Source organism: Sprattus sprattus, assembly GCF_963457725.1.
Source record: "Sprattus sprattus genome assembly, chromosome: 10".
Lineage (NCBI taxonomy): Eukaryota > Metazoa > Chordata > Actinopteri > Clupeiformes > Clupeidae > Sprattus > Sprattus sprattus.
Genome location: NC_137908.1, coordinates 20,459,723 through 20,483,500, shown reverse-complemented (window position 1 = coordinate 20,483,500; position 23,778 = coordinate 20,459,723). Strand labels below are relative to the sequence as shown.

The 23,778-nt window shown below is 38.6% G+C and overlaps 3 protein-coding genes across 3 annotated transcripts; all 3 read left to right on the top strand.

Moving 5' to 3' along the window:
• Positions 1-4,066: 4,066 nt before the first annotated feature.
• gng8 (guanine nucleotide binding protein (G protein), gamma 8) lies at positions 4,067-4,736 on the top strand (the record flags this gene model as incomplete). Its single annotated transcript, XM_080845914.1, has 2 exons — positions 4,067-4,150; positions 4,608-4,736. 2 exons carry the CDS (start codon positions 4,067-4,069, stop codon positions 4,734-4,736), a joined length of 213 nt encoding a protein of 70 aa, XP_080702040.1.
• A 2,939-nt stretch (positions 4,737-7,675) lies between these two features.
• tmem45b (transmembrane protein 45B) lies at positions 7,676-10,922 on the top strand (the record flags this gene model as incomplete). The annotated part of the gene is made up of 5 exons (XM_080846280.1): positions 7,676-7,865; positions 8,321-8,524; positions 8,826-9,010; positions 9,778-9,920; positions 10,808-10,922. The coding sequence occupies 5 exons, from the start codon at positions 7,676-7,678 to the stop codon at positions 10,920-10,922; spliced, it is 837 nt and encodes a 278-aa protein (XP_080702406.1).
• An 8,655-nt stretch (positions 10,923-19,577) lies between these two features.
• On the top strand, positions 19,578-22,834 carry emc3 (ER membrane protein complex subunit 3). Its single transcript, XM_080845644.1, has 9 exons — positions 19,578-19,695; positions 20,381-20,541; positions 20,641-20,698; positions 20,792-20,885; positions 20,989-21,093; positions 21,190-21,271; positions 21,435-21,514; positions 22,009-22,091; positions 22,212-22,834. The coding sequence occupies exons 2-9, from the start codon at positions 20,387-20,389 to the stop codon at positions 22,338-22,340; spliced, it is 786 nt and encodes a 261-aa protein (XP_080701770.1). The 5' UTR covers positions 19,578-19,695; positions 20,381-20,386; the 3' UTR covers positions 22,341-22,834.
• The last annotated feature ends 944 nt before the right edge of the window (positions 22,835-23,778 follow it).

The following is a 23,778-nucleotide window of genomic DNA, read 5'->3' as shown; positions in this document are numbered from 1 at the left end:
CTTCTAATTCCAACAGAGGGTAATAAAGTACTGTAACTTTGTGGCTTCCCAAAGTACAGGTAGTCATGTCAAAAGTTTATAAATGCAAAAACAGGACGTAATAGCTTATACATAAACACACGAAACTGGTTTATTTGGTTTAGACCCGTCATTTCTTTGGCTAAAAATCAAGGAGATTTTGCAGTGTTGGAAGAGATATTTCATGTATTGGAATTACAAATGCCCAGTGTTGATCTCTTTCCATGTTAATGAACGTTCAATTCAGATTTTGAAAAAAGACATTAGAGGTAGCAGAAAACTTTAAGAGGATCACTTTGACATCACTTGCTGAAGAATGCTATGACAAGTGTGTCTGTTTGAAGACATACAGGCGTAAAATGTTAACCTCACTTTTATTATAGACATTGATCATGTCGTCATGACTAAAGACTGCTTAGTTGGGTGCAGGTGGGTTCTCTGAGCCCTTCAAAAACAGATTGGGTTTGGGACCCCTTTTAGACAATGGGCTTCCTCTATGGATATACTGTGACATGAACTGTACATGACTGGTGTATAAGGACTAATTATTCCTATTGAATGTTGTACTGTAGCAACATAAATAGAAAATGACAATCTCTCTGCCAGCCATAACCCATACATTCCCTAACGCCTAACCCATAAGTTTGACCTCCCATGTCATTGATTACATAACCATTGGAACCCTGAAAGCTCTTTTATGAAATCAGAGTGAAAGGGAACCAGCAGTGCATAGAGCAGGCGAGGAGTATTTTTGTTTTGTCACTGTTGAGTGGGTCTCAGCTGGTTGAGCTGAGCAGACTGTCTCAAAGGTGGAGAGTGGAGGGAGAAGAACAGGATGCCCTCTGAGGATTGCCAGCCAACCTGCACAACATAACCTCCTCATCGCCTGTATGTAGAAATGTGAATACAGAGGTGTGAGAGGACTGGGAAACACACTGCACCATTCCAGATCGAACCAAACATGGCAGCTATTTGCCAAGCCTTTTTTTTGCTTTGGTTAATCTTTCTCTCACCCACGATTTACCTTGGCTCTTTGGTTTTTTTTTTAGCATACAGTGGGGAAAATAAGTATTTGAACCCCTGCCGATTTCGCAAGTGTGGCCACTTGCAAAGAAATGTGTGATGTATAATTGTAATGGTAAGTGTATTTTAACAGTGAGAAACAGAATATCAACAAAAAAAATCCAGAAAACTGCATTTTATAACATATATGACTTATTTTGCATTTGATGCAGAAAATAACAAGTGGAACCCCTAGCAAAACATGACTTATTACTTGGTGGAATAACCCTTGTTGGCAAGCACAGACGTCAGACGTTTCTTGTAGTTGGTCACCAAGTTTACACACAGCTCAGGAGGGATTTTTGTACACTTCTCTTTGCAGATCCTCTACAAATCCTTAGGTTGCGTTTTCAATGGGAGGGAATGAGGGAATGAAGTTCAAGCCCAATATTCCATGTGCTTCCTTGAGAAGGAGGACCTTGCAAGTGCTGCAGTACTTCAAACCATAACGGCGTAGTGTTGTTGCCAATGGTTTTCTTGGTGACTGTGGTCCCAGCTGTCTTGAGATCATTCACAAGCTCCCCCTGTGTAGTTCTGGGGTTATTCTGCACCTTTCGGATGATCACCGATACCGCACAAGGGGATATCTTGCATGGAGCCCCAGACCTAGAGCGATTGACAGCTGTTTGGTGTTGCTTCCATTTACGAATAATCGCACCAAGCTGCTTGCCGATGGTTTTGTAGCCCATTCCAGCCTTGTGCAGGTCTACAATCTTATCTCTGACGTCCTTGGACAACTCTTTGGTCTTACCCATGGTGGTGAGGTTGAAGGTGTGAAGTATGATTCTTTGGACAGGTTTCTTTTATACACGTCACCAGTTGAGATCAGGTGTACCTTGTCAGGCCTAATGAGGACTAATCTGTGTGCTTCTTGGGCACATAACTGGTCATTGGGAGCCAGAATTATTGCTGTTTGCTTGGGGGTTCAAATACTTATTTTTTGCATCAAATACAAATAAAGTCATAAATGTTATAAAATGCAGTTTTCTGGATTTTTTTGTTGATATTCTATTTCTCACTGTTAAAATCCACCTACCACTACAATTATAGATCACACAATTATTTGCAAGTGGCCAAACTTGCAAAATCAGCAGGGGCTCAAATACTTATTTTCCCCACTGTATCTCCATCAATGGGTTATTGTTCAGAGGAGCCCAATCCATATTATTGGTTAAAAATCTGTATACGCCTGTAACATAAATATTTATGTAATGTGTTATCATTAGTACGCAAACGCTAGTAAAGACACCTGTTACCTGTTAAAGAGACGTCTCTCTCTCTTTCTCTCTCTCTCATAATAGCACCCCCATTCAATGGATCCCCTGTCAGCTGTAAATGTTGCATACTGTGTCACAGGAACCATGTAATCCACCAAGACTGTCATTCATCACATCATATTTATATGGACTGGCTCTGGACTTTTGGAATTTAAGGTGTTTAGACCTGTTTGTGAATAAGTAGCCTATATCTACAGACGTATAATATATGAAAAGGTAGGCCATTTATCATAACAATATACATAAGATAAGGTGAATGTTCTTGTGGGATACAAGGGTAAATAAAGAATTCTAATGTCCTACTGAAGCACTTTCTATCATTTAAGTACTTGCCTGTATACTGTGAAGCACAGATAAGGTCACTGCCAGTTGGTTGTCTCTTCTTCCCAGTATGGGGGGAAGGATGGAGCACTAATTATAAGGGGAGGCAACCTTTTCAGGCACCCACACCCCATCCTCCCCCTTCACACACCCAGCCCAACCCAGCCCATCCTTCCCACTCAGCCTCCAGACTACTGCTCAGTTCTAGGGGACTGGTGAAGCACGTTGGCATCTGCCATATCCCGAAGACGCTGTATCACTGGTATCGCCTTCTCCACTGAGTGATACCCTTGGACCGTGGAGGCAGACTCCTCTCAAGCGTAAGTCCCTCACAGCGAGATTTAAACAGTAGTGCTATGAAGCATTGTTGGTCACGTTGAATAGACTCAATGTATTATCCTTGAAATATTTGTACATAAACTCTCACCTGGTACATAGAAGGAATTAATAATTAATGAATTGAAGATGTTTAAAATATTTTAAAAAAATAAGCATATATGTTTTTATATACATACTTAAGTATTTGCACATATTGAAAATTCTGTAATGCACTTTTTAAATCAACTAAAATATTTGTCCTTTGTTATGGGTGATTCAGGCCTTTCTTTTCTATGGAAGCTATAGAATGACAAACTGTTTAAACTCAAGCCATGCAGTGTTGTATTTCATTTGAATAACTCTGGAAATAACTTTTTCTCATTATATTCATCCAAGATATCTGATGTTATGTTGTGGGCATCAGACAAAGGTTGTGACAGATGTTGATCCCTCCTCTCTGTTCCCCTGTCTGTCCCCTCTTCCTCCAAGGCACAAAGTCTGCCTCAACCAGCTGAGACCCGCTGAACAGTAGCAAAACAAAAAATACTCCTCACAAACATCAGACTGCATGCTCTCAGGAGGCAGAGGGTGCAGCAAACTGCCATCCAGCATTAAAAGAATACTTTGTTTGTCTCATTCTCATTCCTTAGACGGATTATAATTTATATAATAATAATACTTTTAAATTATAAAAATATAATTTTGTGCATCAAATTGATATCAATCAATTCAGCTTGTCCAAATCTGATAGATCCCTGTTTGTAATACCTGTTAAAGGTCCTTAATCAGAAAGCTCAAGAAGACCACGAGGGCTCACCAAGGCAAGTGAGCCTACAAAGACAACTGAATGTTTTAATTAAACAATAACTTATATTATTCAAATTGGAGCTCAGGTTCAAGTGGCAAACTACAGAGGTACATGTAGACAGATGTTTCTTTACAGTCACAGGCAGAAGTCATGTGGTCAGATTTGTTCATATTTTTAAAGTGTAAATGATGACCCAGACCCAGTGACTGATGCTACTCTGGCCTTGTGTTGTGGACATGAAGGTTGGAATCCACAGTCCAAGATGTCCAACAACATGGCCAAGATTGCAGATGCCAGAAAAACGGTTGAACAACTCAAATTGGAGGTTAACATTGAGAGAATGATGGTGAGTAAGAAACTTTGTATATGATTTCTGTATATCTGTTATGTCTACCTTAGCAATCATGAGCATTGTTATGTAATCACTGCTATACATACATTTATAGGAGCATGATCTAAGTGTGCAAATCTCTTAAATTAGATTAGATGAACAACATGAAACTAATAGGGGGCAGAAGCCTGACATCTTGTGGAGAGATGGTGTATGAAAGTTGACTTCCCAGATGCACTTATCACCATAAGCTTTGAACAATGGCAAATGTCTTAGCGCGCTGGTTATTCCTCATTTGAATGTGAAACCAATAAAACAGCACTCTATCACTCTTATATCAGCACACGCACACACACACATACACACACACACACACACACACACACACACACACACACACACACACACACACACACACACACACACACACACACACACACAGAGGATGAAACTGTACTGGGTGTCCCTGCAGGTGTCTAAAGCAGCAGCAGAGCTGATGGCATACTGTGAGGTCCACGCCAAAGAGGATCCACTGCTGACCCCCGTCCCCTCCGCAGAGAATCCTTTCAGAGAGAAGAAAATATTCTGTGCCATCATCTGAGCCAGGCACTGCCCTGTGGCTCCTGCCCTTGCCCCACAAGGGGCCCCAGAGGGACTGTCCACAGAGTGAGATGATATATGACCGCGCAGAGCAAATACCTGTGGCAGGGGCAGTGGAGTGCATCATGTTGTTATCACCATGGAAATGGTATTATTTATTCCCATGGTTATGGATTCTCTACACTTTATCTGAGAAACTCCTCCCCCTTCTTTGTATTATAGTCCTGGCTAAGATTACATTTGAAGGTGGTGATTATGAATTGGCATGTTCATTACTAATGTAAAGGTTAGGATCAACTTGACACCTGATGATCCATGCGAGCGACTGAATTTAAGGGCACTTACAGAGGTCTTAATATCCGCTGAGTTTTTATCTTCATGTTCTGCAAAGTGATCTATTACATATGTTTTTGTTTATTCACCGTGTCTGTTGTTTCATCATGACAGGCTCCTCTTATGGGCACTGTGGGAATGTTGTGAATGTGTACGTTTTATTGAAAATGTGTCGTAAGATTTCTCACCTGCAGAAAACTTGAATTGAACACTTAACCTGAACGTTTAACATTATGTTGAATATGAATCATCATGAATCATCATAAAGGTTTTCTGTACAATCATTTCCAACAATTTATGCACTTACAACAGCTAGTTATGTCAGACATTTCAGTCACATTAATCATTAATTATGCTCTCGGTCAGTTTCTATATTGGGGTTATTGTGTGGATGCAGGAGCAGTAAAACCCTTTGGAGAGGGCCAAAGTTCTTACAGCGTGACGTTTTCCCTTCATGTCTCTGTTCAGTTCTGTAAGCATAGTTTACACATTAACCTCAGGCACATGCCTTCCACAACCCAAAACAAGCCACTCCCAACAGTAAATATCTCCTGTATCGGTTAACTTTACCAAGCTAAATGTTTGGGTAGACTAATATGGCTTCCCCATACACATTCAATTTAGTTCAGTTCAGTTGATAATTTAAAAGTGTGCACAGAAATGGTTAAAAGTCAATACAATGTCACACAACCATACATTTTCATAAAAAGTTAACTTCTATCCATACAAAAAGAACTATGGCAATACTTTTATGTTAGGCTGCATTTCCTTATGTATGGCTATGTGTTTACTGAATTGTGAATTAACCTCATTGCACTAATCAGAAACCCACTGGCTATAAGAATAATAAAATAAGAATAGGTCTACGATTATCCTGATGAAGTTGGAAATCCTTCAAAGAAGCACATTTTCGGGAGTTCAATTGACCATAGCTAAGTTTCCAGTAAAGTCACCAACGGGATTTGCCGACTACAATTACAAATTGCTCTCATGAGCGGCGACACGCACTCATACACCCAGACACAAAAGGTGGGGTTGTGACAGGTGCATCGCATCAGTCTTAACTGGCGCAAGCGACGCCACATACGGCCGAGGATCTGTGAGAAAGGACAGAACTCGGGTAAGATTGTGCCAGCTTTATGTTTGTCAAACTAACTGTTAACGGAGTAACAATTTACATTCATAGTAAATGTTGCTCTAAACGTTCAGGTTTAAGTATGCCACGCCATGATTGGCTAAAATGATTAAGGGCGCTTCCTTTAATTGATATGTTTCAGTGAAAAAGAGCAAATTAAGAAAGTCTGTATGTCTAACGCGTACATATTATTGACAAGCGGGCGAAGAGTTTTGCCTCTTGGGTAATCACAGTCTAATTAACAATTTATGATGGATAAACGACTGAGGCGTCTCAAATGCAACAACTTACAGTTCTTTTTTAAATTTACATGCATATTTTGTCATTTTCAGCGACATCATAATGTTATAAAACGTCCTTTTGTCTATAACACAAACCTGACTGCCTGGTTTGACCAGTTCTTCCTCAACGAATGCAAACTCCGCACTTAACTCCTTGGGAATATGTGGGTTGCCATCATCTCAGCAATAACAGACTTTTATAAATGTAGCCTATGTGGATCATCATTGCGAATGTTGAACATTCATGTCTGAACACAGACATGACGATCATCAAATAGGCTTCATATATACATTCACTATCCATTGCTATTTTATTTTCGTATTAGGCTATTAGGCTTTTTACTGTATGGTAAAAGTGGGAAACGGATCAAACATTTTCATACCTCACCCGAACAGATTATAGTAGACAACTGAAACCTGGTTTGCGAGGCTTAATTTCACAAGGGTAAGGTTAGGTTTCGAGCCATTTCCTTATTGTCTGATAACACATTTTAAGGTCATCGCATTAAGTAGGCTAACGTAGGCATTTATATAAGCGAGCCTTCAAAATATCCAACCATGCACACGACAAAATGTTAGAGTGTTGACAACGGGCTGATTCCCTTATTGATATTTTATAATGAAATATCTCTCCAGGCACGACCTTATCCATTCCTTCCATTAACCTACTGTAACTATAGCCTATGTACCGATTATATTTATCATCAACAGGCTAGATTTGTTCATAATAATTTCTCAAATGTAACCATACAATTTAAGTGATGTGCCAATGCAACTATGTTTTGCCGATGAGCATCGTAGTTCCAGTGGTAGCCTAATTAGGCACAGACAAGTTCAGACCTGCCATAATGAGCGACTGGTAGCCCTCGTTGACTATTGAATGCTTTGATGACGAGAAAGATTTGGATTTGGATTATTTACGAGTCCAGTTTGAATTTCCTTCCAAAAATGTGTTATTTATTGTAATAGCTTAATTCGCCCGTTACAATATTCATTTTCTTTCATTTTAGTCCGCTTTTACCGCAAGTTTAACAGCAATTGACTCGCCGTCAACATCTGACAAATGGACTCTGTTGCTGGCACATCTGGAAAACATGAAAGATCATTATCATATAGGCTATATGAATGTATGTTGATATGTTTGTTTGCGTATTATTTCAGGGGTACTCTTCTTTGAAAGACGTGAAGAGGATGGCCAACTTCAAGGGGCATGCTCTGCCTGGAAGCTTCTTTGTACTGTTTGGCCTTTGGTGGTCCTTGAAGACACCTTTGAGACAGTGCTGTTTGCTGCATCACAGTACAGGAAGGAAGAAAGTACCTCCTGTCTTTAAGAAAATTGACTTAATTGAGGGGTCATTGAAGGTTTTCTTTGCCTTCGCTGGTAAGATCTCACTTTTGTTGGCTTAGTTAGTTGAAGAGCAGTTTAAACATTTGTTGGGTGCTGGAGTTAAGTATAAGTTAAACTGGGCACTCCTTGGCCATATCTCACAACCATCACATTTGTAAACCTTCGCCTTGCTGAAGAGGTGCCTGCACACACCCTTCTGATGGGTTTGTATAGACTTGCGCTATGTCAATTGTTTTTAGTATAATTTTTTTATATAAGTGTTTTTGTGACTCTCTGGCAAGTTCTAGTATTAGATAGATACATATGCGTCAGCATAGTTTGTATTTAATAACAATGGCATCTTCCCAATCTTTGTTGTTATCTTGCTTCTGTCCTGATTTTTTTTTTTTTTACCTATTCAACTAATCATACATCATTTTGTATCGGCACATTCTTTTCACTGAAGGTCATACTCATATTCATATTGTCCCTTGACATCTGTTTTTCAGGTATTATGGCAGAACAGTTTGTTCCGGATGGGCCGCATGCCCACTTGTACAATGATGGCTGGGTAAAGCTGATGAACTGGCAGCACAGCACCATGTACCTGTTCTATGGCATCTCTGGGATTGCTGACATCCTCTGTGCAACCTCACAGTTTGCCCCTCAAGGGCTCGACCGCATGGCGCTCTCTCTCGCACTGTTTGTTGAAGGTTTGGTTACTTCCTCCAAAGCTGGAACAAAAGAGTCAACATTAGATGAATTCACAATGATGCCTCTGAAGCCTCCTCTTTTAATAGATAAAAACAATCCCACAAGAGACAAGACATATGAAATAGATGGGATATTTAATTCATTAAGTCATATTAATGCCTTATTACATTACAAGTTCGGCCAACTGGCAGTTTTATCTTTCTCACTGAAAACCACCCACGACACCATTGAATCGTATTAATCATTTACCATCATAGTTTGTATCTCCTGTACACTGTACGTACTCTTTTTCCTTTTCAGGATTTCTGTTTTACTATCACCTGCACAATCGGCCAATGTTGGACACGCATGTGCACTCTCTCCTGCTGGTTGCTGTGTTCGGTGGTGCAGCCAGTACAGCTCTGGAGGTCTTCCTCAGGAACAACACTGTACTAGAGGTCCTTAGATGCAGCCTGGCCATCCTTCAAGGCTCCTGGTTCTATCAGGTGTGTGTGTGTGTGTGTGTGTGTGTGTGTGTGTGTGTGTGTGTGTGTGTGTGTGTGTGTGTGTGTGTGTGTGTGTGTGTGTGTGTGTGTGTGTGTGTGTGTGTGTGTGTGTGTGTGTGTGTGTGTGTGTGTGTGTGTGTGTGTGTGTGTGTGCGCGTGTACTTTGTGGATTTATGTGGTTCTTATTTGACCAATAGAAAACTGCTTTAAAACACTTCTAACGGAATTCAGTTTTCCATGATGAAAGAGAAAATGGATTGATGGAAGTTCAGGGGAAAACTAGTGTGGATAGGATCAGTGTGGTCTTATGTATAGGTCTTGGGTGGATTTAATTGATTGACTAAGTATATTAATGATTTAAACTGTGTGACAGCTCAACTCATAACAATTCTCTGAAACACTTGTGTTATTGTTCAGTCTACACAAGGCCGGTTGAGTGTTTTTAGGGGTTGTTCTCATGATGGACAGCTACTCCACCTCTATTCCTCATGTTGCCTAATGTATTACAGTAGAAATACACTAGAATGGGTATGCATGAGAATCAGAATCAGAATCAGGTTTTATTGGCCAAGTAAGTTTGCACAATCAAGGAATTTGACTTGGTAAAGTGGCTCTCAGTGGGCTTACACAAAATATACATTACAACACAATACAAGACAAACAGTGCAACAGGCATTAACGTGTCCATACTCAAACACAGCTTGACCACACAAAACCAATCTAATCTCTCTTTTATCTAATCTCTCTTTAATCTCATCTCTCCTTAGATTGGGTTTGTGTTGTTCCCACTTAATGGACCTGAATGGAACCAGGAAGACCACGGCAACATGATGTTTATAACCATGTGTTTCTGTTGGCACTATGCTGTAGCTCTGCTCATCACTGGTGTTAACTATGCTGTCGTCTGCAGGTGAGTACAACGGCCAAGTTTCTTTAGCAGCCTATCAGTGGCATACAGGGATGGGTGTTACATGGCTTCTGTTGGGAAATTATATTTCTGTAAGCTGAAAAGACATTGCACGTGTCACCTTTTATGGTATATGACATTAAATCCGTCCTTTCTGTCCAGTGTCTACTGGCATGTGAACCTTATCTTCTCTACACTCTCTAGTTCGTATTAACATTCCCTATACTCTTTAGAATAACTATGCATTCTTGAGGTCTTTGTTGGTACAGGGGAAACTGACCGTATACATTTTATTCAGTGTACTTTCCCTAAATGTCCTTAATTACAGCACAGTTTAAGCCTTATATAGCTTTTAAAAAGTGAAAAGGCTGAAAATAGTATCATATGCTATTTTGGATTGCAACCATTGATTTGCCTTTCATTTTTTGAAGTCTTTTACATTTAAATTGATCTCTGAAACACGTTTTTCACATTTGACCCTCTTAGTCGCACTAGACCAGTTAATACAATATTACCTTCATTCAAACTCCATAGACAATAGCCAATAAATCAGAGGTTAAAACCAATTTCACAAAACCTCTTTTTAAGGACTGATTGGAGTACTACTGGAGGACTTCTTTTTGGAGTGTTATTGATGGACATTGAAATATATTGGCCGATCTGTGTCCTTTACCTGCCTCTCTTCTGTCATTGCTCATGGATCATTAATGCACATGAGCCAAAGCAGTTAACAATGAACTGATTCATGTCAGACACACATCTACATGTACAAATACACACAAAGTGTAAGGGGCAGTATGTTGGAGAACTTGTGCTGGTCTTCAAATTCAAATCAAATTCATCTGACACCTAGCCTTACAAGATTCATCCTCTCTTCTTGTCACCCACAGGGTTGTGCGCTGCTGTGTCACCAAACCAGCGTCTAACATAGAGATGGGATTCAGGAAAAACACAGTGGATTCCAGCTCACAAAAGGCTTTGCTCCAGCAGTCCGATGAGGAGTGAAACCAGACCAGTGGTGAAAAACACTTGTTTGCAATTTGCAATTGGATCTTTGCGACCAAATCACATTAAGGACTAGAATCGAGGGGCCTCTTGGATTTGACTATGTCATGTTAACACTCTAATATCTGATCCTAAATCATTCAGGAGATTCTTAATCATTAACATTTAAAAGTTCATTTTAAAAAGTCAGTGGCTCTTTAATTGGGTAGAACTGGTAGCACATCAAGTAAAACCACCAAACCAATTAAAACTGAGTGTCTCATTGACTCATACAGATGCATTTCTTTCCTTTTATAAACTGTGAAGATGTATTTATGTTCAGTTCAAACTGATTTTTGTTTGTTTTTGTTCTCTCCACGCCATGAGGCCCAACTTTCTTTTGAATTCTGAAAACTTGCAGTTTCAGAAATAATTTTGTTTTCAAACTGTATCAAGACTAAATATGCACCTCGTCCATGCACTGCGTCCTAACAAATCAAATCATGTATATAATAGAGTTGTCATTAAAGTGCCTGTTTTCAACTGATTTGTCAGCAGTCTCTTTTCAGCATAGGGACTGTTAGTGTCTCCTAGCATACCATATTCAAAGCACCTTCTCTTGTCTTTCCACCATCTTATCCTATCCCTTCTTCACCCCCTCTCTTTTGATGTACTTTAGGGTCTGTTCACCCCCTCTCTTATGGTATACTTAAGTGTCTGTACAGCCCCTCTCTTATGATGTACTTTAATTTCTGTACTTACTTACTCCTGCCTTACTCTCAACATGTCTCCTTCTCATCCCATATGGGGCGCCAAGTGTAACAGACCTTATTTCACGTACAGAACACATTCTGAGCTACAAAAGGCATTCATTTATTACGACAACATTTGTACTTTTGTGGTAGGAAGTGTGGCAGGAAACCATATGCTACACTCTGATCATTCCGTGCAGGTATGAATCATTCGTTTAGTTGTCTGTGCACAAAAGAATGTGCTCTCTTTCATATTTGCTGGACACAAGCAATTACAGTGGTACCTTAGTCCAGTATGTGTTCTGTATATGAAATAAGGTATGTTACACCTGTAGCCCCAAAGTCCCATTCTCAGTACCACTGTGCCCTCGACTGACAGTGAAAGTTGAATGTGCCAAGTGTAAAATGAAATGGCCATGTATGAGTCAATTCTGTATAAAGGACGTTTTTTTCTCAATTTCCTGTTGCATGATGTCAACCTTTTGCAACTCTCATCTCTAGTTTTGTATGTGTCTTGCGTTCATTATGTTTCAGTTTCTTTTGGGGTGGGGTGGGGGTGTTAAATATTTCTGTGACAACTAAACTAGAATGTGATGTCTTTCTCAACAGGAACCCCATTGTACCATACACACAGGAATTAACCTAAACCTGTCGCTCCAGCTCTACCCTATCAAGGAACAAGCACTGTGTCTTCATCATTGGTACATTTTAGTACTCACTTGTCTCTCCCCATACAAGAACATTCCTGCACCCCTAGTGACAAATATGTACCTTTATGTACTTATATGTACCTTTCTGTACCTTTATGTACCTTTATGTACTGAAAAGGTACAAAATTGGTACCATTGAAGCGACATACCTTTAAATCAAGAGACAAAAACATTCACATTTATTTACCTAAATGTATTTAAAGAACTACTAATTCGTTTTAAATGAATGTTGTACATATGTTGGGGTGGAGGACAACTTTGACTCATCCACACCATGACAGTTCTTTTTGAGTTACTTTCTGTGCTGCTCATTGACATCCCCTACTTGTGGGTTTGTAGGCCTCCATCAGCTTGGCTTGATGTTGACCACCTTTTCATCTGTTTCACTCTCATAGCTGGACATGTTTCCTGTAAAGCTGCAAGATAAGGAAGCATTGTTTAAAAATCAGACCTTACTGTATATGTGAAAACCAACTTATAAGCATGTCAAAATTATTCAGGTAGAGTTTGAGGGGCACAATCTCTAATATTTACACTAAAACTGCATTGGAACTGGCTATTTGTTGTGGGGGGGGGGGGGGGGGGGGGGCAATGACATCATGATTTTAAACTTCTTTCACTTCATTTTTATATTTGTTTTTAGAGACCTAGGTTGGATAGGTGGAAAGGTCATGTGGGATTCATGATATGGATGTTGCACTCAAGGGCTTGCCTTTCCTGCCGATGGGAGGGAATGATCAGATGAGTCAGTGGAATAGTGGGTGGCACACACCTTCCTGTCCTTGATAGTCTACAAAGAAAAACCTGTTTGCACTCTGATGAAAGCCATTTCTATAGGGCGCAGCTGTCCTACTTAAGTCAGGTTAAGATCTGTTTAGTTTGTTTGGTGAGAAATTAAATTAATGATCCATTAATAAAAAGTCAGTGAATTACATAAAATGTATTACATTATGTCCATCTGTGTGTGTGTGTATTTTCTTTTTTTTCTGCAAACATAATGAACACATATGCTATAAACTGTGGGCATAGAATAAGGGAAAAGACACAAAACAGATTTAATGTCCAGCCTTTTTTTTTTTTTCACAGTACAATTATACATACAATAACCCTGATCCCACCCACCAAAGGTACATATAATACATACAGACAAACACATACACAACGTCAAAGAAAGAGGACACTTAAAAAAATAAATAAATAAATAAAATAAAATAAAAAATAAAGATAAATAATAAAGATAATGCCACATTTGAGGTCAAATGTAACATTGTAAACACACCCTGTATAGACTAAGTTTTGATAGTGAATGACTGTAATATAAGTAATGCAATTGTGCTGCACGCAGCGCCCCACCCGTCCAGCTGTCATGTGTGCAATTGAGGATCAAGAGAAGGATAGATTATCTACAAATTGTAGAAAAGGACTCCAGGTGTTATGGAATCTATCTGAGGATTTACCCCTAGAGTACCTCAGTTTTTCCAGGGGTAGAAAAGCGAGGACTTCTTTTACCCAGCAAAGGAAAGATGGGGGATTAGCAGACTTCCACTGCCGCAGGATAAGTCTCCTAGCTAAAAGTGAAGCAAATGCAATGGCATATACTTGGGATGTAGAGGTCTGAACCTCCTCGGCTCTAACACCAAAGATAGCAGTGATAGGGTCTGGTGGAGTGAGCCTGCCACACATATGTGTAAAAGCCTCAAATATCTGGGTCCAGAAATTTGTCAGTGCTGGGCAGGCCCAAAACATATGCCCAATAGTAGCTATGCCCTGATGACATCTCAAACAATGTGGGTCAGTGTTTGGGTAAATGGCAGCCAACCGGTCCCTAGAGAAATTAAGCCTATGTAGGATAATGTCCAGCCTTTTAATTGTAGAAAAGCATTGTATAAACATATATAAACAATATTAAATTGCAATAATGTAGATGTACAACTGATTGATGGATTCTTAAAAAGACCAACAGCCTGTATTAAACAATATTAAATTGCAATAATGTAGATGTACAACTGATTGATGGATTCTTAAAAAGACCAACAGCCTGTATTTGATTTCACATTTAAAGTGGCTGTGATATAGAACTCTGGGACATCAACACTTTGACGTTTCATTCCAGCAGTAGTAGAAGATCCTCGCCCATGGTGGCATGCAAAACATTTTTAATAGTTTAAGGTTGACTGAAGAAATGTTCTGCCTCTACACTACTCACTGGAATTGTGAGATATATTATGTGTAGAGCAGCCAGATTTGGGAATGTCAATGTCAGAAAAGCCTAAAACCTATCCGATGGAAAGCTCATCCATCTCCAGACCTCCGTACATTTTGCAACATGAGAATTTTGTGAAACTTGAGCTTTCATTGTTTGTTTACAGTTTGACACACAAACATAGTGCAGTGTGTTACTCCCTCTGCATACAGCCATAAATGCGTGTGTGTGTGTTTTAGAGGGGACTATCGATTTAAATCTTTCATTAAAAAACACCAGAAACTGTCATTAAGACATTTGTTGAACACATATTTCAAACTGATTATACTAGCTTATACTGCTGACTCCACACTTTATTTTTGCTAGACTTTAAAATACATATCACTTTAAGGACCATTTCCATACCTTACAGGATACTTTTCTGACAACTGTACCTTTGGTACAGACATGATACATCTTCTCTGTGTTAAGGAGAAAGGCAATCAATCTCATCTGTTTTTTTTTCTTTGAAATGCACAAATGTAACAGATCAGTAAGGGCATCAGTGTTACTTTATATAATGTAGCAGGTGCATACTGGAATATGAAGTTCAAGTGTGCCACCAACAGATTCAGCGGCAGGGCTGGTGGCTGCCCTCGCTCATCATGTAGCTAAACATGCAAATAGTAGCCTGGTTAGAATGGATATTTTACACAAATGAGGGAGAACACTCACATCTTTCACCTCTGGAAGAGGTCATTGTCTCCATACTCTAAGCCGTAGCCTTTCATCCTCTTTTTTTAAGTGGTATTCTATATATCACTTGTTATGCTTTGGTTGGATTGTGTGATTTTCAGCTAAGGGAGAAGTGATGACCTCTAATAAAGATATTAGTTTTTGAGGTGACCAATCAAGACTTGGTATCGTTTGGGTTTTTACTGATACCGGTGCTAAACCGATACTTTTAAAGCGATAGGGGTGCCTTAACGGTACCTGAACCGATACTTTCAACAACAAAAAAGAGCACAAAACGACAATTGACGACATTAAAGAAAGGCTTTTTTATTGCAAATGCCTTCAAATTGAACAATATATTAACTGTTTAAGGTATAATAAAAATATAAATAAATACAAAACACTTGGCTTTAAACTACAGCTTCAAACCTTTTAACTTCAAACTATGAACAATATATTAACTGTTAACAAGAGTTAACAGCATACTTAAACAAATACAAAACACACACACACACACACACACACACACTCTGTACAGCTTCAGTAATTATTTTGCAGAAAAATGCCTTTGGAGTCAAAGATGTATTATTTTGTTTTAATTTATTTCATTTCACCATCTGATTTGTTTATACCTATCATGCCATATTGGAACCGGTTCTTGGTACCCAACCCTACGATAAGGCTGTTACTGATGAACACTGATGTAGACATCAAGAGCTGTTTTTGCAGGGTCACTGGGAGGGCTTTGATGATAAACATTTATTTTATGCTGGGAGAAATCCTTACAGGGAACTTTAGTGTATCTTCTCTGTGTCACCAAATGTGTAGCCTAAATAGGCTACTTAAACGGTACTGAAACGACTCCAGGAATGGCCAACAGACTTCTGTTCAGTCTTCTTTGCTTTTAGTGCATGGTTTGAGAACCTATTTTCTCACAGATTGAGCGAAACACCGGAAGTCCTTATATCTGCAAACAAAACGGAAAGTTCTTAAGGTCCTCACGGATGACTTGTGAAATTGCACACGCATGCGCATCATTCAATCCTGTATGAACACTACTCAGAGCACCACGGCCATTTCTAAAGACCAGCGGCTGCGCACTGTTCACAAGTTAATGTCGCATTTTTAACCAATAGCCCACAAGTAATGAGACAATGTGGACTGGAATAGGTAAAAATGCACTTGACAAAGTTACCGTAGCTAGGTTTCTGACATCATATAAGAACATATGGTCTAAAGACACATTTAACAATCCAGTTATAGAAAGATAAAAGTTTAACACAAAACGAGGCTTACCCAGAATGTAATGCGTTTCTTACGGTACAAGACCCAAGCACAGGACACACAAATACATTCCGTGCATGCTACTTTGCTCGCTCCTACCAGCAGCCTGGAATTGTCATTTTCAAAATAAAAGCACATAAAATGGAATAATAGAAATCCAGTCCAGCTGCTATAACAATCGGAACTAGAAAATGCATTTCCTGAAGGAAATACCAGTGCATGAAATGCAAAAGTTAGGAAAGGAAGAAGAAAAGAAAGAAGAGTGAAAGAAGGAAAGAAGAAAGGAAAGAAGAGTGGAAGAAGGAAAGGAGAGAAGAGAGGATGAAGGAAAGAAGAGTGAAAGAAGGAAAGAAGAAAAGAAAGAAGAGTGAAGAAAGGAAAGAAGAGTGGAAAAAGAAAAGAAAGAAGAGTGAAGAAAGGAAAGAAGAGTGAAAGAAGGAAATAATAGTAGAAGAAGGAAAGAAGAAAAGAAAAGAAGAGTGAAAGAAGGAAATAAGAAAGGAGAGTGAAGAAAGGAAAGAAAAGTGAAAGAAGGAAAGAAGAGTGGAAGAAGGAAAGATGAGTGGAAGAAGGAAAGAAGAGTGAAAGAGAAAAAGAGAGTGAAAATATTGAAAAAAGGAGATAAAAATGGAGTGAAGAAGAGAGATTGAGTGTGAGAGAAAGTAGACTGAGAGGGATAGAGAGAAAGATGGAGAGATGGAGAGAAAAAAAAGTAGAGAATGGAAGGTGTCTTAATGTTCCTAGTTACAGTTAAATTGAGAGGGACAGAGAAGAGGTTCCTTTGATTTGGCGCAGCTGTCAGTGAAGCACAGGTGCAAGCCAGTTTAAAGACCCTATTATGATGTCATAATGGCCCAATGTAAGTCAATGGGAAAATTTCGATTCGTTTTATTTTAATATCTTAAAAAGTATAAAGTTTAGAAAAGTGAAAAATACATAGCATAAGTGTCCTTTACAAGACCTACGCGACAAAGTTTGAATGAAGTTTCTACGTTAAGCGGTTCGGGCTGAATTAATCGCAGAAAAAGGTAACAAGAATAAGAAGAAGAAGAAGAAGAAGAAGCCTAGGAATAACAATACAGGGCATTTCATGCACTGTAATAACACTACTAGTATTACAGTGCATGAAATGCCCTGTATTGTTATTCATAGGCTTCTTCTTCTTCTTCTTCTTCTTCTTCTTCTTCTTCTTCTCACCTTTTTCTGCGATTAATTCAGCCCGAACCGCTTAACGTAGAAACTTAATTCAAACTTTGTCGCGTAGGTCTTGTAAAGGACACTTATGCTATGTGTTTTTCACTTTTCTAAACTTTATACTTTTTAAGATATTAAATAAAAACGAATCTAAATTTTCCCATTGACTTACATTGGGCCATTATGACATCATAATAGGGTCTTTAAACTGGCTTGCACCTGTGCTTCACTGACACCTGCGCCAAATCCAAGGAACCTCTTCTCTGTCCCTCTCAATTTAACTGTAACTAGGATACCTTCCATTCTCTACTTTTTTTTCTCTCCATCTCTCCATCTTTCTCTCTATCCCTCTCAGTCTACTTTCTCTCACACTCAATCTCTCTTCTTCACTCCATTTTTATCTCCTTTTTTCAATATTTTCACTCTCTTTTTCTCTTTCACTCTTGTTCACTCTTCTCTCCTTCTTCCACTCTTCTTTCCTTTCTTCTTTCCTTCTTCCACTCTTCTTTCCTTCTTTCACTTTTCTTTCCTTTCTTCACTCTCCTGTCTTCTTTCACTCTTCTTTCCTTCTTCAACTATTATTTCCTTCTTTCAATCTTCTTTCCTTTCTTCACTCTTCTTCCACTCTTCTTTCCTTTCTTCACTCTTCTTTCTTTTCTTCTTTCCTTCTTTCACTCTTCTTTCCTTCATCCTCTCTTCTCTCCTTTCTTCACTCTTCTTTCCTTTCTTCTTTCCTTCTTCCACTCTTCTTTCCTTTCTTCTTTCCTTCTTTCACTCTTCTTTCTTTTCTTCTTCCTTTCCTAACTTTTGCATTTCATGCACTGGTATTTCCTTCAGGAAATGCATTTTCTAGTTTACAACTGTAAATGTCAAACATTTGAAAATGTCCACTTCCATTATTAGGATGTTTACATTTACACAAGTATGACTCAATGATTACTACATGGGGTCATTCCATTTCATGTGATAGGCCTATCAACCAATTTCTGTTTTGTGGCACTGCTGTGATATCTGATATTCATAATGCAAAAGTGTGATTATGTTCTACTGTAACACATTATCTTTATTTTTTATTTGATGAATTGTTTGACCCGCCATTACTGCTTTTTAACTTGGAGGTGTCCAAATAAGAGACATCCGTGCATTTTACCTTGTATGTTCTGTGGTATTGAAGTGTATGGGAAACTGGGCCAAGCACTGATATTCTAGCCATTGCATTCAAGTCTGTTTGTCCCATGTTTGGTCCTTACAATGGAAAATGGCTTGCCTAAAATGACTACCAATTTCATAATTTCAAAGTGCATTTCTAATTTGTACAAACAATAATAATATGAGTACAAGTATCTGAACACTAAATAACACTAACTACTTATTTACCTTTTTTAATTAAAATGTAGATATTAAACATCACTACCAGAGTTCCAAACACACACCCGAGTGTCACTTTATCATGAAAGTAGCCTAGTCTTTTATTTTGAAGGTGGTCTTTTTCCGGAACTTCGTACAGGGCGTTCGTGTATAATTCAATAATGTATTTAAACAATTTAAGCAATCTGAAATTATACCTTTTTACCAACGTTAATGTTCTGCTCAATTGATTATATCTTGCTCAAGAAAGACCATATGCCATGGGTATGCATGAAAAACGACCTCAAGTAAAAAAGCGCAGGCTTCTTTTTTTTTTTTTTTACCGCTAGATGGCAGTACTATTCAGATTTTCTTTTTTGTCAGCAATTTGTCATCCCACCCTGTGTGTACCAAAGCTGACCAAAGCCATCGCGGTTCGGTTCCTGATGGTTATCACTCAACGCTAGCTTCCCGAGTTTCCCAAACGATGTTCATGGTTGCTGATGCTGCGAGAGCTTAACGCCATCGGACTTGGTATAAGTTCCTAATACAAACGGGTTTAAATCTGAACATCGTGAAAGCTCCGAAAGGTAATTGTCATTGAAAATGTAAATGCAAGCGTCTTTATAATTGCAAGCTAGCGATAGCAAGCTTAAATTCGTGTGCTGGCTAGTTAGCTTGGTTCGTTTCACAAGCTAGCTAGCTTGCAACCTTCATTTACATTTTGGCATCGTTTGGCACACCACTGCCGTTAACTGGCTACGGTAGCTAGTGCATTAGCTAGCTAGAATGCTTAATGGAAATGACTTATTGTCTATAAAACACACATCTGTCAGGTTATCACAAGTCGTTATTCTGTAAGTGTGTTATTTTGTATGGCTTCGCCCATCACCTCCGTCAAATAAACAGGTGTCTACTGTTTTAACCGATAGCCCCTTGCTAACTGGATAATTCAGGATAAAGATTCATCGTAAGCTAGCTAAAACAATGGACTCCATGCTTATTTTTTGTCAAATAAGCAGCACCATTATCTCACCACTAAAATAGTGCTTTTATCTAATGGCGAAAAAAGCTGAGCCTTACTAGAGGCAGTTATATATTTCTAGCAGTTACACCTCTCTGGTTAGACACGTCTAACCTCCTTATTGGGATAAGAGCTTACAACTTAATATAAAAATATATTTTTGATATCTCAGTGTGATTTTATGATATGATATTTCCTGTGCCTTTTCATCAAACTTGGTTTTAACTTCAGTATTTTGCTTGACTTGTCAGCGGACCATGGCAGAGCCAGAATTGTTGCTGGATTCGAACATTCGTCTTTGGGTGGTGCTACCCATTGTCTTCATAACTTTCCTCGTAGGAGTGATAAGACATTACGTTTCAATACTACTGCAAAGCGACAAAAAACTTACATTAGAGCAAGTCTCAGACAGGTAATGCTTTTTGTCAAATCTGGTATTCATAAAATGTTGCTGAAAGGTGGTGGTTATTTCAATTAAAAATGTTTTAATGGAATTGTTTTTTTTATGTAGTCAAGTACTTATCAGGAGCAGAATTTTGAGAGAGAATGGAAAGTATATTCCTAAACAGGTGAGACACAAGGAACCATAACATATAAGTATATTGTATTGAAATTGTATTGAATTGTATTACTGTTATTTATGTGCATATTTTCTTTTAAAGTCATACCTCATGAGAAAGTTTTATTTCAATAATCAAGAAGATGGATTCTTTAAAAAGACCAAAAGAAAGGTTGTTCCTCCCTCTCCAATGACTGGTGAGAACAGCTACCCATTTGTTATACAATCATACAAGTAATGACTTGAATTCATTGGAACCACTGTATTGAGAAACACAAACAAAACCATGTTTTTGTGCAGATCCCAGCATGCTAACTGACATGATGAAAGGCAATGTGACGAATGTGCTGCCTATGATCCTCATTGGTGGCTGGATTAACTGGACGTTCTCTGGGTTTGTCACAAGTACGTCCTGATAATATGCTGCATGCCATTCAAGTGTGAAGAGGTTTGAAGAGATAGCAGGGTGTGACTTGGCTAAACCTTTCTCCTTCCTTGCAGCTAAGGTGCCCTTTCCTCTCACTCTGCGTTTCAAGCCAATGCTTCAGCAGGGAATTGAGCTCCTTTCACTGGATGCATCATGGTGTGTAACCAACTAGTTAGTTTTGCCCATTTCCTGTGGTTGAATTATTGAAAATGTAATATTATGTCAAGCTACAAATTGGGCTTGGTTGGATTAGTTGGTCTGTCATTGCTCAGAGGTGAATAGTATGACCTTCACACTTCTCTCACTGTTTATGTTTTAGGGTGAGCTCAGCGTCCTGGTATTTCCTGAATGTTTTTGGCCTGCGAAGCATGTACTCATTGATTCTGGGACAAGACAATGGTAATGTTTTACACTTGTTCATCACAAGCTTTAAATACGATATAATAATGTTAATGTTCTAAATATTATTCCTCACTTAGACGCTTACAAATAGGTGACAATATTTACGTTTTTAGCCTACTCACACGTAAAAGGAATAACAAATGTACGACTTGGTTATAACCTTGTTCAGTGGTCATAACCAAGAAAAAGAAGTGCAGGTTGACTTAAATGTAAGCATTTTAAGCCGAAGTGTCTGAGTTATGTTTTATTTAAGTGTATTCATTCCTTTATATCAGAATGAATGAAATACACACCAAAACATTCTCATTTGTAGCTTCAGAACAGAAAGTTAATTGCATAGAAACCAAGCAGTGACCCTGCTACATTGGCTGACATTGTCCTTTATATATACTATATTATATAACTAGTACCGATTTGAGGTTTTTATACTGAATTCATAGACTACATTGTGAATCATTGACCAATGTTGGCATGTTGCTGGACATTCACAGGTGCGGATCAGTCCAGGATCATGCAGGATCAGATGAGCGGCGCTGCAATGGCAATGCCAGCAGACACCAACAAAGCTTTCAAGGTAAAATGGGAACAGGCATTCCGATAGCAGCACCTCATTAAAGCAGATTAGGCAAGGACTTGGTTTTACAGAAAATTCAGGCTGAATCAACGACGGATGTCCCTCTGTCTTCTTTCTCAGGCAGAATGGGAGGCTCTGGAATTAACAGACCATCAGTGGGCCCTGGAAAATGTTGAGGATGACTTGATGAGCAAGGATCTGGACTACTGCGGAATGTTCAGCCGGGAGTTACCGACTGGAATCTTCTAATGGCTTTTTGGACTGCTGAAATGAAGTGATTCCCTTTTAAGATGGACTACTTGAAGTTGATGGATTGAAAAGTTGACTGGTGGACCTATTTCACTGGCTGTCTGATGGCAGGGGTGCCATGTTAGAAGTTGTCAACTGCATGCACTATGTTCCACATTAACTATGCTATAACACTCTTTTGATCATTTTTAATAATAATGCTAAACACTCTTAATTTCTGCATTTCAAATCAAACGGGGAGGTTTACATTGCAGCTTGTTGTTATGAAATATGATTAACTCTAGGAAAGCCATCAAACAACCTTGAGGTCTTGGTTGGTTCATTTAGTTACAGCATTTAGATCCATTTAGTTAGTATTTTTAGTGTAGTATTTTTATTTAAATGGCTGAAAGGACTATTTCTTTTGACCACTAAATAGAGAGAAGATGTCTTCAGTTTTTAGGAAATAGGATTATGTGAACAAATCTTTTTTTAATGTTTATTCTTCCCCATGGTGTTCCCTTTTAATATACTAAGGCATGTAATGTCTCATTGCATTCCAACTTTTTTCAGTTGATGGAAAATCTGTTAGTTACCAGTTTAACAAGCATCCTCCATGTTTCTTATGTTTTGTATGAGTAATGTTCATTTGGTATTGTTTCTGTACTATTTATTTCACTTCATTTGTTTTGTAACATATTTTGTAAAGAGATTACACCACATTAAACATGTTTGTCTGAATGTGCTAAGCAAGACAATTTATCTGTCTATCTGCAGTATAGGTTTCCACACAGAAAACTCACAGAAATTATAATTTTTGAAGGCATGGACCACCCACTTCATGCAAAGTGCAATACACCTGTAAATTACTTGACCGGAAAGTCTCTTGATCGATCAAGTGAAGCCGGATTTTTTTCTCACGCCATGTATTTTCTTGATGGTAACCAGAATTTACAGAACATGTAAGCATATTGGGCCTCATTCTTGAATGCAGTTAAGAACAATTTGAGAAGAAATTATAATAATAATAAATACAACAATATTTTTATCATTAACAATTACGAAGTTATGACTTTGAAAGACCAACGTAAGAAAAGATCTCCGCCGGGTTCATGTACGCCTGGAAATAGGTTCTTCAAAAGTGTTCTCAGCTGTGCTCCCCGAATGAGGATTCTTAAATTGATGCAACTGAAGACACGTGAACAGAATCGACAGACTCCACAGGCAACTCCAAAGCAACTTCCCTGATCAAAATCATGTCAAAGAGGAAAGCAAACACCACCCATTATTCTTTTTTAGTTAAGCAAAAGCAAGTTCCAGGAATATGATAATTCAATAAAATGAACTGCTGACAGGTCACAGCACTGTATTATAAGCCAGCTTTTGCTCTTGAATGAATGGCGTGAATCAAAATTAGGTACCCATTTGTAAGATAAAATATTTTACGACAGGTTGGCAC